Source organism: Eptatretus burgeri, chromosome 14 (genome assembly GCF_056783735.1).
Source record: "Eptatretus burgeri isolate ZD-2024b chromosome 14, Ebu_testis_v1, whole genome shotgun sequence".
In the NCBI taxonomy this organism is placed as follows: Eukaryota; Metazoa; Chordata; class Myxini; order Myxiniformes; family Myxinidae; genus Eptatretus; species Eptatretus burgeri.
In genome coordinates, this window is record NC_140974.1 from 66,943,427 (window position 1) to 66,959,925 (window position 16,499).

General features: G+C 43.7%; 1 protein-coding gene across 2 annotated transcripts in view; it reads left to right on the plus strand.

The window, feature by feature from the left end:
• Positions 1-1,415: 1,415 nt before the first annotated feature.
• The window catches only part of WDR3 (WD repeat domain 3), a 40,906-nt gene continuing 25,822 nt past the window's right edge, over positions 1,416-16,499 (plus strand). Inside the window, exons 1-12 of one of the 2 annotated variants that reach the window (XM_085855366.1) lie at positions 1,593-1,715; positions 2,619-2,819; positions 2,985-3,174; positions 6,049-6,312; positions 6,551-6,669; positions 9,850-9,928; positions 10,186-10,344; positions 10,467-10,568; positions 12,860-12,957; positions 13,051-13,140; positions 14,694-14,945; positions 16,392-16,485. In XM_085855366.1, coding sequence (XP_085711492.1) covers positions 2,806-2,819; positions 2,985-3,174; positions 6,049-6,312; positions 6,551-6,669; positions 9,850-9,928; positions 10,186-10,344; positions 10,467-10,568; positions 12,860-12,957; positions 13,051-13,140; positions 14,694-14,945; positions 16,392-16,485 — 1,461 coding nt within the window. In that variant the 5' untranslated portion in view covers positions 1,593-1,715; positions 2,619-2,805. Of the gene's footprint in view, positions 1,716-2,618; positions 2,820-2,984; positions 3,175-6,048; positions 6,313-6,550; positions 6,670-9,849; positions 9,929-10,185; positions 10,345-10,466; positions 10,569-12,859; positions 12,958-13,050; positions 13,141-14,693; positions 14,946-16,391; positions 16,486-16,499 lie in introns of both variants that reach the window. The other variant, XM_085855367.1, reaches the window with a different exon arrangement.

A 16,499-nucleotide genomic window follows, 5' to 3' on the forward strand; every position in this document is an offset into this window, starting at 1 on the left:
CATAGAGATCGACCCGCTCGTAGAACCAGTTGTCTACCCACCTGGTGGAGAAGTGGAAGAATTCCCAGACTGAGTTAATAACATTGTTGAGTTGTTTTTGGTTAATACTTACTCGTTCTCAGTAACTAATCATGTACTTATACCCTGCTCTGTGCTGGAACAATGAAGACAATTATTTTTGACGTGGGAACGAAAACGCCGCGTTGAGCAGAACTGTCGACATAACATACATGGGTCAGGGAATCAAGGGGGTGGGGGTGGGGGTGGGGAAAATGGGGGTTGGGATGGAGGAGGGAGGTGAAAAGGAAAAGTGGGGTTAGGAGGATGGAGGTGAAAAGGAAAAGGGGGTTAGGAGGATGGAGGTGAGAGGGGAAAGGGGGGTTAGGAGGATGGAGGTGAGAGGGGAAAGGGGGGGGGGTTAGGAGGATGGAGGTGAGAGGGAAAGGGGGTTAGGAGGATGGAGGTGAGAGGGAAAAGGGGGTTCAGAGGCTGGAGGTGAGAGGGAAAAGGGGGTTGGGAGGAGGGAAGTGAAAGGGAAGGTGGGGTGGGAGTGGGATGGTGAAAGAGAAAAGGGGGGTGGGAGGTGAGAGGGAAAAGGGGGCTAGGAGGATGGAGGTAAGAGGGGAAAGGGGGTTAGGAGGAGGGAGGTGAAAGGGAAGGGGGTGGGAGTGGGGTGGTGAAAGAGAAAAGGGGGGTGGGAGGGAAAAGGGGGTGGGGTGGGGTGGGAGGAGGGAGGTGAAGGGGAAGGGGGGGGGAGTGGGGTGGTGAAAGAGAAAAGGGGGATGGGAGTGGGAGGAGGGAGTGAGAGAGAAAACGGGGTGGGAGTGAGAGGGAAGGGGTGGTGGGAGGAGGGAGTGAGGGAAGGGGAGTGGGAGGAGGGAGTGAGAGGGAAGGGGGTGGGAGGAGGGAGTGAGAGGGAAAAGGGGGGTGGGAGCAGGGAGGTGAAAGGGAAAGGGGGGTGGGGTGGGAGTGGGTGTTGAAAGAGAAAATGAGGGTGGGGTTAGGAGAGAGGTGAACGTGGTTGTTCAGATTGGAGGAACAGCACGTCGGAGCATATTTAGGGAGTGAGGACGTGGTGAAAATTTTCCATTATTTGTGTATTTAATAAATAAATAAATGTATGTATCATAAGATCCCCCTTCAAGTCGAATATTGAGCGATATTGTGTATCGATTCCACACAGATCTAATATACTGTACAGTACTGTACCAATTTACGTGTGATATCCTGCCCATTAATAAGTGTGTGCAATATTTAGAAAAAAAGTCGTTCCACAGGTGAGAAATGAGACATTGATTGGGGGTTGGGGGGGGGGCGGGTGGAGATGAGATATTGATTGTTATGGCGAAGTCCCGAAAACTTGTTGCATGTTCGAGTTGGAGAGACAGAGATTTAAAAAAAAAAACGTGGAGGCGGTGTATGGGCATACTTTCATTCGGTGCAGCTGGTCGCACAATCATTTTCCGACCAACCGTTTTTTTTTTCATAAACAATTAATTAAAAAGCCAATTATGCGATTCACCTAAACTACGTGTCTGAGATAAAAGTAGGTAAATTCCGAAGACACAATGAATGTTATCAAAAGCAGATTTGTGGTCACGTTCGAATGCACTACAGTGGGTTGCGGACGGACACGTGTGGTGGTGGTAGTAGTGGTAGTGGATCGCTCGAGACGAACAGAATATCCTTCGTGAAGTAAAAGGTTCTTTGAGACGGTGAGTTATGTTGATGCTGAACTGTATAAAGCGATATTTCAAGGTGTCACCTTATTTAAACGTATTGTACATAAATAATAAAAAGTCACGTGGTCAAATTTGGTGCAGTACTCTGTTGTCATCGTCATCCTGTAATCATCATCATCATCATCATCATCATCATCATCATGCTGTAGTCATCCCGGTGTTCTCTACAATATCTGGTTATAGTTGCCATATACCATTTTGTACATGCTTCAAGGACCGTCAGTCAGGAACCTTTGATTCCACCAATGAATGTCACAAGTTTGTGGCCTTTACCCGATCGACTTGACTTACCCCCCGAGGAGGGAGATTGTAACAAATCCGTCACACTCACTCAACAACTTGCTTCTGATTTATCATAGTCCAGTTCACTATGTCCAGAAATATGAGTACGTTTATATATATATATATATATATATATATATATATATATATTTTTTGAGAGATTAGGAAAACGACACATTCTTGGAAACTTCATGGAATAACGAATCAGAAAAAGCAGGATTCCAAGATTCCTCTGGGGGAAAAAAAAAAAAAAAAAAAGAGTACTTCCAGTAAGACTGTTCCACTCATCCGACGAGCGGTCACTGTGTTTGATCTCCTGACGTGTCGTACTGTATTTTTGTCCAAGTTGAAACGGACTTGCCATTTGTTTGCATGGAGTCCTTTTTTTGACTTTGGCTTTTTCACTGTACCAATGATTTCAGTGTCGTCAGTAAAAAGTATACACAGAGTTTATGAATCCATGTGGTATATCACTGGTAAACAGCACCAACAGCAAAGGCCCTACTGCACTCCCTTGGGGGACTCCAACTCCAACTCCAACTGATTTCCATTCGGATTTCACCGCATTGATGGCCACCCGTTGTATTCTGCCAGAAAAGGAATTCCTCGATCCATCTGTGCAGCTTCCCTTCAATTCCATGGGTTTCCACTTTTTCGAGGAGCCTTCTGTGTGGGACATAATTTTTGACCGTCTCCCTCCCAAGCACACGATGTCCGCAGGATCTCCGTGGTCAAGCGATCGAGTCCGTTCCTCAAAGAAGCAAAAGTAGTTGAGACACGCATGATCACCTGGGAGTAAGTCCATGCTGACTGTCCACAAACGGATCACGCGTTGTCATGTGCTTTACCACAGCATCTCTCACATGACTTTTCCTGTTACTCGGTGTTTCTTTTCTGCTTCTACTCATTATTTATTTTTTAACTTACCTGCGCCCACCTCCCCGTTTGATTCCGTCCCAGGGAGATGGGACTCACCAAGCAATACCTGCGGTACGAAGCCGGTGAGGTGTTTGCCATGGTCGGCACACCACCAGGTGGTCCTGGTGGAATCCTCCTCTTGCCACCGAGTACAGGTGTTCCTGCCATGCGCTTTGCAGCAATGCCAGCCTGCCAACTGGTTCTGGTCTGGAACTTGCGAACAGGACAGAAGGTTGGACACTACCTACTAGTTACCCCGCACGAGTAGCGCAAAGCGGGGTAAAGTAGTTGTGTGTGTGTGTGTGTGTGTGTGTGTGTGTGTGTGTGTGTGTGTGTGTGTGTGTGTGTGTGTGTGTGTGTGTGTGTGTGTGTGTGTGTGTGTGTGTGTGTGTGTGTGTGTGTGTGTGTGTGTGTGTGTGTGTGTGTGTCAGCCAGTCATTGTGAGTTGATCTATGATCGAGGAACTACTTGAAAATTTTAAAATTAAATTTCTTATTTTGAACATGTTGATAACACGAATGGACTTGTTTGCACTTCCAAAAACTTACAGTATCGCAGTACTTTGCCACAAATTTGGAATTATTGTATGGCGTCTCGTTCCGCACACACCCACACACAGCCAGGTAAAGCAATTGCTTCCGTTAGTGTCTGCCTGTCTGGGGAACTTCTTAAAAACTTTCAAAATTTAAGATGATTCCCAACGGGAAACTTGCTGTTTTTCAGAATGTCATAAAGGACACAAACAACAAGCACAAAGTACTCATGTAACATGTCAAATAAGGTGTTGTAAAAGATGCTGCATCAATGGCAGTAAACTTCCGAAACGCTTTCGTTTGTTTCCTGCAGCTTTTTAAACCTTTTTTTAATGCAGTTGAATTGTATATCTTGAGAACTGTAAAACATAAATTGTCTGTCTTGTTTGTATTTCCATAAACCTTCAGTTTAGTAGTACTTTGGCAAAATTGTACGCCGCCTTGGCCAATCAAGATTGCTGCTCGCGCTCTCAGGGTGGGGTGGGACGTCAAGATTCAGACAAAACGGAATGCACAGCGATGCGATGCCTGAGCTAACTTCCTCCAAAAAGTTGTTTGTTAAGTGCATCTTTATCTGAAATATCATTCCAAAATCGTCGGTTTCCTCAAGAAGAGTTGGTACTCGGTGTGTGATAATGCAAATGCATGGATAAACCTCGATGGTAATGAAACCCCATATCGTCGGCTCTGGACTGTTGTGTTTGACCCACAGGCTTCATATGGTTGCCATCGTTCCTGTTATTTAAAGTTCACAAATAAAGCTAATATTGATAGTGCTTGGAAACACAAAGCTAGAGTTGAAGAAACCCTTGCCATGTCCTTTTTCTCCAGATTGCGTGGGGTAAAGTGTTCTATGAACTCTCCAGTTTTTATTAGTCCACGACCGGGTTCACTTCAGGGGACTATAGGTTTGCTTTCCGTCTGTCTGTCCGTCCGTCCCACCTGTGTTTTTCTTTCTTTCTTTCTTTCTTTCTCATACCCTTTAACATATTCAACTGAAACTTGGTACATGGCTTTATTATGATAAGATACAGAACAAGTTCGAGTTTCAGGGCATTTCATCAATTTTTCACAGAGTTATGGCCTTTTAGACTTGGACAATATCACATATTATACGAAGGTAAGTGTTCAGCTGCCCTGACTCCACCCCACTGCTTTCCACCCACTGGCTGTTCGGCTTATCCTGACTCCACACCAATAAAATAATGCGCCACCATTGCATGAAGCAACACAGATCGGCAGGTCTCAAGCATTTGGCCTGAGTGTTAGTCCATGACCCCGTGCAATTGGAATGATCCCAGGTATGTAAACACAATGTATTACAAACACACACAGGCCATACGCATGTTTTGGTTTCATGATTGTGCATCGGGTTGTTTTTAATATTCCTATTATTTTTGGCACCGAACGCGCCATGATGCACCGCTCAAATACACGACCATTCATTGGGACTGTTAAGGGACATTTAATGCAAAGCAAGTCTCGCTCTTGTCATTGTGCTCATTCTTGGGAACTGTTGTTCAAAGCATCGCAGTAGTTCAGGTTTAAGAATGGTCACCATCACAATATCGATGAATGCTCATTGTAGGACTGGATTTTCTTGAAAGAGGATGTTGAATCGGCTGTAAACTTTCTTTGCTCTCAGTTTGTGAACTTTATTCAAAGCCCATAAATTATTTTACTCAAAATATGATTTACCAGCACATGTTTTTTATCTTGCCAAAACGAAGTTTTTGCAAGATCTGTGACTTGGTAAGTTTTTTTTTTTTTTTTTTTTTTGTTTGTTTGTTTGTTTGTTTGTTTGTTTGTTTGTTTGTTTGTTTGTTTGTCTGTAATCATTGGATTTTTCACCTTTTATATCACTCTGTAGGGCACAATTCTCATCTGAAACTCTTGTGGGTACACATATCGTAGTATTATTACAATACCCTTCAGCACACATATAGGTCAAGGTCACTTTGCAGTAAATCATGGAGGTCGACGAAACCCTTATTTTTTGAGTAATTTTAATCGAATCTTCTCCAAACTTTATGGGAATGTAGTATATGGTCTGGCGCTCAGCTGATTAGTTTTTGGTGGCGATTGGCCTTGACCTTCATGGTTAGCGCCTGAGGTCAAACATATTTGACCTCAAGGTCAAATTTTCAAGTTTTAGGGACCATATCGTGTAGTACCTCAAATTGAACACCTCGACGAGTGCTTTCTAGATATGTCAAGCTTGAGACATTATGACGTCATTTGGTGACGTTATGAGGAAAACGCATATTTTTCATGGTTACTCTAGAACGATTCTCATCGGAATCTCTCGTAGGCAGATATTCCTCAAGGAGTTGCTCCTGGTGGATAGCAGCTCTGTTCACCTCAGTGTGACCTTAAAGAAGTCACACGTGGTCACCTTTTGGCAAGATACGGGTCACCCTGCGGGTGACATTGGTTTATTTTATTTTTCTTTTGCCTGTGCCATGACTGATGCCAAGTAACGTTCGCAAATTTGCCTCTTTTGATTTGAAGAAGAAAGCTGACTGCTTATAACATGCTCCATCACATATGAATAATGCATATTGTATTCCCAGGTGTGGGAGCTTACCGGTGGAGAACGTGCAGCCACTTGCCTGTGCTCGGCTCGGTGCTATAATCCTCACCTGCCTCTGGCCGTTGGCTACAATGATGGTTCCATTCGGGTGTTCAACATTTCTGGATCTGGTAGTTTGGGGACTGCACGGCAGGAAGCCAAGTCGCCTCAGCTTGAACCCCATCTCACATTTCAAGGACATAGGGCTGGGGTGAATGTCCTTTCCTTTGACCTTACCGGAGGGAGGCTCGCATCAGGAGGAAAGGTAAAGGTTCATCCTTGTAGGACGTTGTGTTGGAAGGCCTCAAGTACAAGTATTACTAACACGTAAACTATAGACCTACGAGTTCAAAACTATTGATTTTTGTCCGAGTGAGATGCTTTGAAACTGTCATCTTGCGTATGAGGCTCAGATGAAACAAAACTATCACTTTTGACTAACACTATGAGATTTACGTTTTGTAAACTATTTTTTATTTAATGTTGTGTTCCACCTCCCTTAGGATTGTCAAGTGGTGCTCTGGGATTTGGCGAGTGAGCGTGGCCTTTTCCGCCTAAGTGGACATCTGGATGCTATCACGTCCCTGGTTTTCTTGCCAAACGTTGATGTCCTACTGTCTGGGTTAGCGTCACTTTTCATTGTGTTTTATGAGCATTTCTGATTAATGTTTGATTATCCAGAGTTTGGTAAGCCTGGAGTTGGCTTAGTGGTTAGGGTGGTTGGCTTGGGATATTATGGGACTAAGTTAGAGCCCCGTTGGCCGCTGAATTAACACCAGGTGGGGTTGACTCAGTCTGTCAACCTTCCGAGGTCGGCAAAATGAGTACCATTGTACTGGTATAGGGGCACAGCATTAGCAGCATAGTCACGCCCCAACATAACGATAGCTGCCTTGCGCGAGAAGAACAGCAAAATCCAGAGTTAGGTCAAGTTGTGCTTAAAGGGAACAAATCCTGCATTTGTCTTAACTCCCTCAATCACCTCCAGCAATGGTTACCGATACCATTCTGCAGGCTTTTTACCCAGATTACATGGTTTTTCAATACAGTATTTATCCCCACGCCTTTTGAAAAAAACACAGTGGGGCAGAAATTCACCAAACTTGCGAGTTACGATCATCACATGGCAAGAAGGTACAAGAGCCGTATCGTATTTGGCCCTGACCCTTGGGGGCAGGGTCAAAAGGTCAAACACCAAAAAATGCAATGATGGGCACACTTTTAAACATTCTTGATGAAACCTTGTGTGTGCAATCAACATTAAGGAATGCATGAAACATGTGACGATTTTGTTTTGGGTTTGACCTCGGGTTCATTTCCAATGGGGACTTGGGGTTACAGGAGTGAAAAAGGAAAAAAAAAAAAAAAATTTAAAATTTCATATCTTGTCATTCCTGGTGAAACTTTTTGCCATCTATCAACTTTTCTTTTGGTGGGAAGCGTGGGGATTTGCGTTGGCGTGCCGTCGACTTCGCTCAAGTTTTCATTTCCATGAGACTGGAGTGTGATGGTTCAACTGAAATTTACATATGGCATCTTCACAAATGTGCCACACAGCCACCGTTTGGCTTGTATTGGTTTGTTTATCTCAAAATTATGGATCTTTCATCAAAATAATTTCTGTGGAAAGTCAAAATGTCTGACCTGAGCTTTTTCTGATGATATGCCAGTTCATGGTGCCTCAGTTTTGAATGAGGCTGTTGTGCAGAGATCATGTACATCTAGAAATCCAGTTTCTATCAAGAGGAAGCACAACTACCAAGCCTGCAAAGTGTTAGCTTCTCTCAGCTTTGTCTTGTTTTCTGAACAATTGGTACTGGATCAAAGAAACTTACCATATTGTTTTGAAGCATATATAGTAAACCCTTAAATATCGCGGGGGTTACGTTCCTGGGAAATGCTGCGATAGTTAAAACCAAGGGCCGGTGGGAAAAGGGGAGTTTGGTTCCTGTGCTTCGAGAAAATGTAGAGGAAGGTGGGCGGCAGCCAGAAATGAACACATCACAATTGAAATAAACGTGTAAAATAAATATAAAGCATGTTAACCCTGAAATAAACGTGTAAATATAATAAACTAAAACGCGTGACTTTTACGTTTTAAATTTATCACAAAACAGTGAGGTGGGTGAGGGCAAGAATATTACGTACTTGTCGTACTCTTACTTTCCTCCGCCTTGAATGGAAACCACAAGAGTTAGCTTGTGATGATGATGATGATGATGGTGTTGGAGTGTGGAGCGGGGAGGGGGGATTCAGCGATCAGAAGAGCGGCATTGGGTTTACGATGAAGTCATCTGCTGCATTGTTGCATCAGAGAAAGGTAAGACGATCCGAAGCCACTTTGCACCATGGAGATCTTTCTTGCTCAGACAGGAAGGTCCGAGGTGGCATCCTCTTCCAGAATAATCTCATCTCGTCGGCGTCAAAGACCTGCTCCTGCATAAATCCCTTTGCCCCGATTTAGCTTCATGAGCTGTGGTGGTTCGTTCTCCGCAGCATCATGGTGTGCCGATGCTGTGTCCCCACTTGATTTTACATGATGGAGGCCGAATCTTATTTTGAAGTTCGCAAACCAGCCCTTGCTGGCGGTGAACTTTGGGGTAGCTGTGGTTGAAATGGAGTTTTCGGCTCCGGGTCCCTCGTGGAAATGTTTGTAAATATGCAATGATTTCTCCCATATCACTGGTCCACTCAAAGTCTCTTATTTTCTTTTTTTGTCCTATGTTTGGTCCTCTTTTTGGATCATGGGACTAGAATGGCACTTTTTGATTCGCGGAGCGCTGGCGGAAATACCTTGCAAGGATTTTACGGATAATACCGCACAGTCAATTCATTTATACCTTAATAGCGACCCACAGATGCCGCAATTTCACCTCCAGCCAACCTAACATCTCAATTTATTAAAAAAAAAATTTATGCAATGTCATAACCTGTCTTTGCCATTTGGCACAATTAATTTCGTCCATCATTTTACGTGTGGGTGCCATTATTAATGGTGTGTGAGAGACACCAAAAGGCTCGTAATGCGACATAATCATGCACGCGGACAGCAACAACGACTCATCTCAGCTCCAAAACCGCAATTGGTCCAAATGAAGGCCCGCAATAACGAAATCGGAACACAACAGGTTGCCCGCGATTGGTTAAATCCCGCAATATTCAAACCCGTGATATTTAAGGGTTTACTGTATAATAATTCATTTTGTTGTGAGTGGTCTTGTCTTTACATGTGCAAAAGTGCAACATGGAGAGATGAGGAATTGTTCCAGGATAGTGATGGCACAAAACATCTCCATTTTGCTGTTCGTTTTCAGGTCCGCACGTTTTTATTACGTCCATTCAGAGAAAATGTATTTGGTCGTCGTCCACAAAAATCCCTACAAAAAAACAAAACCCAACAATTAAAGCATGTAATATAGGGGGACAGACAGACAGAGAGGGAAGGGGAAAATGTCAACAGCGGGGCCGAGGGAGAAATAGATGGAGACGGACAAACAAGGAATGAGGGGCAGGGGATGGATAAGGTGGATGCAGAAAGAAGCTCTCAAGAAGGAAAAACTGGAAATTTTTGGGGTAAAGGGGTTTAACGAGGCTCGAAGAGATTATTATGCTTTTGTATGGGGGATGATTTGAGATGGTGGTGAACAGCCGTCTTGAAGACCTGGAGGCAATAATGAGATTGAAGAGAATGTGGGAGTTGTTTCCAGTTGTGAGAAAGTCTCACTTTTCTTTTTTGAAAGTCTCACTGGCGTTCCTGCTTCGTGTTAATGGTTTCATCCATCTTTGTGCCTTTTTCTCTCAGGTCTAAAGATTCCACAGTTAGGCTCTGGGACCTTGACACTCAGCACTGTTTCAGCACCATGTTGGATCATCGATCTGAGGCAAGATGCCGTGATCTCTCAACTTTGACCTTGTTGCTCACTTACTCCGCAGGCTTGGAAACTGTGCCTTGCATTATAGCCTGATAGTTTGTGAGTTCTGCGTTAGTTTGTAACTTGTAACCCAGAAGCGAACATCGAGATTGAAATTGCTGTAAGAAATTGATTTAAGTGCTGGAGTCTGCACCAAAGAGAGAAGTGGAACTTAAAACGATGACGCCAAAAAACTGACGTGATACGATCTGTTCCTGTGCATACAGGTTTGGGGATGTATCGTCGTCGGTGGTGGTTCGGCTACCGAGACCCCTTTGCGCTTGATCACCGGTTCTGGGGATTCGGAGCTGAGGGTTTGGGCTTTGAAGGAGCCCGAGAAAGAGTCGGTCACACCTGATGAAAAAGTGGAGGAAAATGTGGAAGAGGTTATTCAGATTGAAAAAATGTTCTTTCACTAAAAAGTCTGTTGTGATAAAGAAAGTGTTTAAAAAGAAAGAAAGATTGTTTTTTGATTTTTAGGTTTTTTTTTTTTCTTATTCACATTCAGAGGATAATAAGCCATCAGCTGATTGGTCAGCTTACTCGTGTGGGGCGTGGTCGTGTTGTTACCCTGGCGGCAGACGCAACGCAACGCTTCTTTGCTGTAAATGTGAGTAATCCTCATTTCCGTTGGCCCAGTTGTATTTTGGGTGTGCACATTGTCATGGAAACTCAAAAAAGGGGAATGTCAATAATACCTGAAGACAACCATTTATTACATTTCCTTGAGTTAACGACTGATCGGTCACACAGGACAAAGGTTAAATGAAGTTTTAAGTATTTTCTTCTCCCCTCGACTCGTATATTTGCAGTAAGAATGCTAACAACTTCAGAGTCTATATATTTTTGAATTTTTACATTAACATCACTGATCACATGTGCACCAACTGTGTTCGACAACGATATTGGACTTCATTAATGATTGAGGTTGTGTTGGAATTCCAAATGGCTCACAAAGGCTTCTTCTGATCAGCTCTTCTTTCTCCTACTTTTATAAGTTGTATGTTTCCATGAATTCCTCCTCCTCGACTCGGTGTACGTTTAATGCGGTAAATGCGTGGTCCCATGCTGCCATTTTGCAGATTGTTGGATCTGATCTCTCCATGCCTGGTGTTGGCTTAATTGCTGGAGTGGTGGGTTTGGGATCCCAGGGTCCTGAGTTCAAATCCCGCTTGGCTGTTGAATTAATACCAGGTGGGATTGACTCTGCCTGTCATCCTTCTGAGGTCGGCAAAATGAGTGCCAGCATGCTGGTATCCTGCGTCGGAGTGGTGACCCGTCCAGGATTGTTCCCAACAGCCAGCGAGACTGCTTAGGCAGCACCAACGCTTTGCACAGAGTCTGGTCCCAATGGATGGATGGATGATCTCTCCATTTCAAAGCTTTAGCAGCTCATCTTGTATGAGCCATCGGAAGTTTTACAAAGTTACGGTCTTGCAAATTGTATTTTCTGGTCTTCAATGTTCTTTCGCCGACTTAATCTGCTGGGCCGAAATGTTAAACGGTGGGCGACAATCGAGTTTTTTTTCTGGCATTTTATTTTTATATGGAGAGGCTTGAACTATTAGCGTCGGCACCATCGTGGAGAACAGCTGGAATATGGAGCACATCATAGTTTATATGGGGGGTTGGGGGAAGGGAGGGAGAAGTGTCTGCTTGTTGTTCTTCTTCTCATCCTCGACCTCCTCCTCCACCACCACAATTATTCCCATGTTCTTGTTGGGGTGGTTGGGGTAAGTTTGACCCAAGTCTTTCACGAACCGGTTGGCCAGGCCTCTCGTTCGGCTAAGGTTATGGCAGAAATTTGTTATTGGTTCAGGGTGCTGGTGATAGCTCACTTACTCTTTGCGAAGGACACTGTGGGATCTTTAAGGTCGGGATGCTGAGTTTCACGTCTGTCTGAGTGACTGCACACATTGATGAATCGCCCTGCCTGTGAAACACCGGGACGACAGTTTATATCTGGGCCGAGATGTAAACCCAGGCGAGACTGCTTTGAGGCAAGTGTGCTGATCTCTAGGCCATCTTTTGTCCATCGTGTGAATTGTACAAAATGAGCTGCTGTTAGCATTTTTTGTCTGTTTCTTTCCGTTTCCATCCGTCTGATTGTGAGCAGGATGTATCAAAAAGTTGTGGACGGATTCGGACAAACATGGTAGACAGGTTGGGTGTGTGACGAGGCCGAATTGCTCAGGTTTTGGTGAAGATGTGGATCTGGATCCAGAAACTATAATTTTTGAGTGATTGATTTTTCATCATTGAGAGATGGGGCCGAAAAACGATATATAATACAATATCTCAACAAGTTGTGGACAGATTCGGACACAACTTGGTGGACGAGTTGGGTCGGTAACAAGAACAAGCGGATTAAATCAGTTGTGATACAAAACATGAACTGTTCCTCTTGGCAGAGATATGCGCTCTGCCGAGTGCCGTTCCAGTTCGTCTGTACTCGGTACGACTAGGCTAGGGTCAGAATCAAACTACCGACTTACCAGGCTCAGAGTAAACATTCTTACCATAATGTCATCGAATCTCATATTAAGGGTTATGGAATTTACTTAAAAAGGGCCGTTTTAAGGACTGATTGGTGCCCTTGTTTTCTTGCAACAGCAGATCTGCAAAAATTTTATCTGTGGATTTGGTATTTAGTTTGCCTCAACATAAGCTTTGTGAATACAAAATTATATTTATGTTTGTACTTTCACCTCCTGATTGATGCCATGCAGCCATAACAGCTTTGAGAGGTGTTGTGTGCGTGCGTGCGCGCGTATGTGCACGTACATCTAGAATTGTGGAACTTGTTTTCCACTCTCCCCACCCCCATCCCATTCCTCACTGACAGGCCTGGATTTGATCAGTGAAGTCTGATTGAAAAAAAAAAAAATCTCATTTTTACAGGGAACAGATGCTCAAGTGGAGGTGTTCCGCGTGGAAACAGCGATGCAAGCAAAGAAAAATCTTGAGAGAAGGAAGAAGAAAGCCAAGAAATTGGCAAAGTATGTGATGCCTTTTGGGGTTTATGGAAATAATTTTTGCCTCCATTTAATGTCCCACCAATACAAGGTAAGAGCATTGTCTATTGTCTGCAGGCAGTCTGACACGGAGTGCGAGGATGTTAAATGTTCTGTGGAAGATGAAATTGTCCGACTCAAGACGGTCAAAGCATCTGGAAAGATCCGGTACTTGTTGATGTTGTCCTTCATATGGCTCTTGTCCATCCCCATGTAATTTTGTTTTTGCGCACACATTATATCAGGTTTTGTGTTTATAACATGAACATTTAATTTTGTGTGCAATTTCAGTCAGGTGCCATTAAAAAAAAAAAACAATGCCCCCCCCCCCATATCGTCGTCTTTTCTGCAAAATGTGGCCTCGTCAAAAAGATTACTTCTTGAAACGGTTCATTGTATAATTCTGATATGTTTGTATCTGTTTTTTAAAACACTGGATTCAGTATTGATACAACTTAGAATAATAGAACGCTGCTGTTTTACGATCCACTAGCAGAGTACCCGCTCAATAGGCGATCTTGTTCCAAGCATGCAACACGTTCTGACACACACCTATATTTGGATGGTGTACAGGCAACGGACAGCTCTGAATACGCAAGAATAAATAACCCGGGTTACGTGCATGAAGCAAAAACATACCTACCGCTTATAATTCAAAACACCTCACTGCACTGAAAAACGTGCGGACAGGAATACAGGACTAAATGGTGGAATAGTTGTAATACCCTCCCCCACCTGGAGGTGGTGCGACACGATACACATTTACAGATCATTTGGTCTACCCTCCCCCCCCCCCCCAGACCACCAGCAATGATAAAACACCCCCATACATTAATTTGGGTCATGCTGACCCGATGTAGCGAGTTTGGATGTAATCAGACACACACACACACACACACACACACACACACACACACACACACACACACACACACACACACACACACACACACACACACACTGGTCCGTAAGGATTGTTTTCCCCATGCTTTTTAAAAGATAAAATAAATAAATAAGGGTTATCCTCACACCATTGTAATCGGCTCTGTCCGTCTGTCATGCTATCTCCTAAACGGTTGTTCAAAAATTTCCCAAACTTGGTAGTTATAATCACCACATGGCAAGAAGGTGCGAGAGCAGTGTATCATTTTAGCCCCACCTGGGGCAGGGTCAAAAGGTCAAATACCAAAAAATGCCATTCTGGGTACTTTTTAACATGAAATTTTGTATGTGCAATCAACATTGGGCGACGCATCGAATATATATATATATATATATATATATATATATATATATATATATATATATATATATATATATATATATATATATATATATATATATATAACCATTTTTTTTTTGGATTTGACCTCCGGCTCATGCCTCAGGGATGGAGAATTAGGGTCACATGGGTTAAAATTGAAAATCTTTTTTTTTTTTTTTTTAGCTCAAAATTTGTTATCGGGTTAATCTTGGTCGAACCTTTTGCCATCTTTCAACTTTGCTCTTGGTGGATGGCGTGCATCGACTTCGCTCTAGTTTAACGTCTTTCTCCAGCACATCAACCTCTCCCTTTGTTGCTCAAATAGATCCATTCCTTTGGTAAACGATACCTGCCATTTGTTGCTCACCTACGGTTTGGAGAATTGTGCTTCGGCGAAGATTCATGTGTAATTTATGAAAAGTTTCCATTGTGTCCATTCTCTATTCTGTCCTCGCAGCTCTTTTGATTTGCACTTCGATGCTACGTCTGGAGATCTCCGTGTCTTTCTCATCCTCGTCACTGGCCAGCTTGAAATTGTGACTCTGCCTGCTGCAACAGCACCAAACAATTGGGAATCTGCTGCATCTGTGGATATTGCTATCCGCAACCTGGGTGCATCCCATGCGTCTGATGTTCGCAGTGTATGTTTCAGCTCTGACAGTACAGCACTGCTGTCTGCATCAGCCAAGAGTGCAAGACTCTGGAATAGGTTTGTACATGCATTATCCTGTCAAAATTTGCATGACATCTCTTTTTCAGTTTTGAGAAACGCCAAGCAGTATCAAGATGAGTTGAGCTGTTCTAGACGTCCCCACTTCAGGTGGGGAAGTGTTATGAAGTTGAAGACCGTAGGCAATACTATGTCGAACCATCAATTTGGAGATTTGGTAGACCACCAACAGCCATCTCAAGGAGGAAGATAATTTTCTGAAGCATTTTTGGCCAATAATTGACTTTTTATCACATCAGATTTGTATTGTGTCGACAAATCTATTCGGGGGTCACTGGCATGACAGACATGCACAAGTGGGTTTATTGACCCCAGCTTTCCATGGCATTCCGGGGAAGAACGTCTGCACAGAAGTTTCTGATCGGTGATAAATGCATGGTGGCACGTGATGTGGCAAAACAGATGGATACACTGGGGCCTCAGAATGTGAAAACAGGTTTTGTGTAACAATGAGTTGAAGTACACATTGTTCAGGTTTGATAGTGTAGCCTGTGGGTTGTGTTGGAAAGCCAGTTTGGGCTCGTTTACACTGCAATGAGCGGCTGAGGTCTATTTGCTTCGGGACGCTTGAAAGAAGTGCGTTTAAATTAAATTTGCATTATTGTGGCCCAGAAGAATCAAACGTCACAAGATTATGAGATACAAGTTGATAAAGTCCTCTTGATGTGATGACTATGACGACAGAAACCTCACCCATGACCACCGAGTCCAGAAGTTTGATGACCTTTTCAGGATGCTCATGGAGCAAAGTCTTGTTGTGGGGGCTGACTGCCACTATAAACCTGTGGGTTTCTCTCGGCTCCTTGATGCACTGAAAATGAGCCTGTCACCAGCTTGACCACAGACCACAAAATCTGAAAACTAGTGGATCCATCCATCCATTCATTGGGACCATACTCTGTGCAGAGCGTCGGTGCTGCCAAAGCACTCTCCTTGGCTATTGGGCACAATCCTGGACAGGTCGCCACTCCGACGCAGGATACTCAAATGGCTCGATCCTCCCGGCAAGCTGGTACTCATTTTGCCGACCTCAGAAGGATGACAGGCTGAGTCAACCCCACCTGGTCTTAATTCAAGGGATGAGCGGGATTTGAACTCGGGACCCAATGATCCCAAGCCTGCCACCATAACCATTAAGCCAATACCAGGCATACTCGTGGATGCATTGTGATAAATGATGGAGAATCCAACTAACCCATCAATAACTGGAAGCAGATGTTAGATTTGGATTCAGAGGCCCCACACGATATGACCTGACTGTACACCAAGTCTGCTACAATGCGTTTTAAATATCGTACATGTCCCATGATTTATTAATTGGTCATTATGCTCGATGAAAATTGTGTGCCTTTTATTCTCTGTCTGGAAATCAGTTGTTTCTTGTTTACTGGCATTCCTTGACCAGTGGAAATGCGACATTTTCAGGTCTAGCCAAAGCTGTGTGCGGACATTATCGTGTGGTTACGTACTGTGCAGCTGTTTTGTTCCCGGAGACAAACATGTCATCCTCGGGACGAAGGTGAGCGATCGATG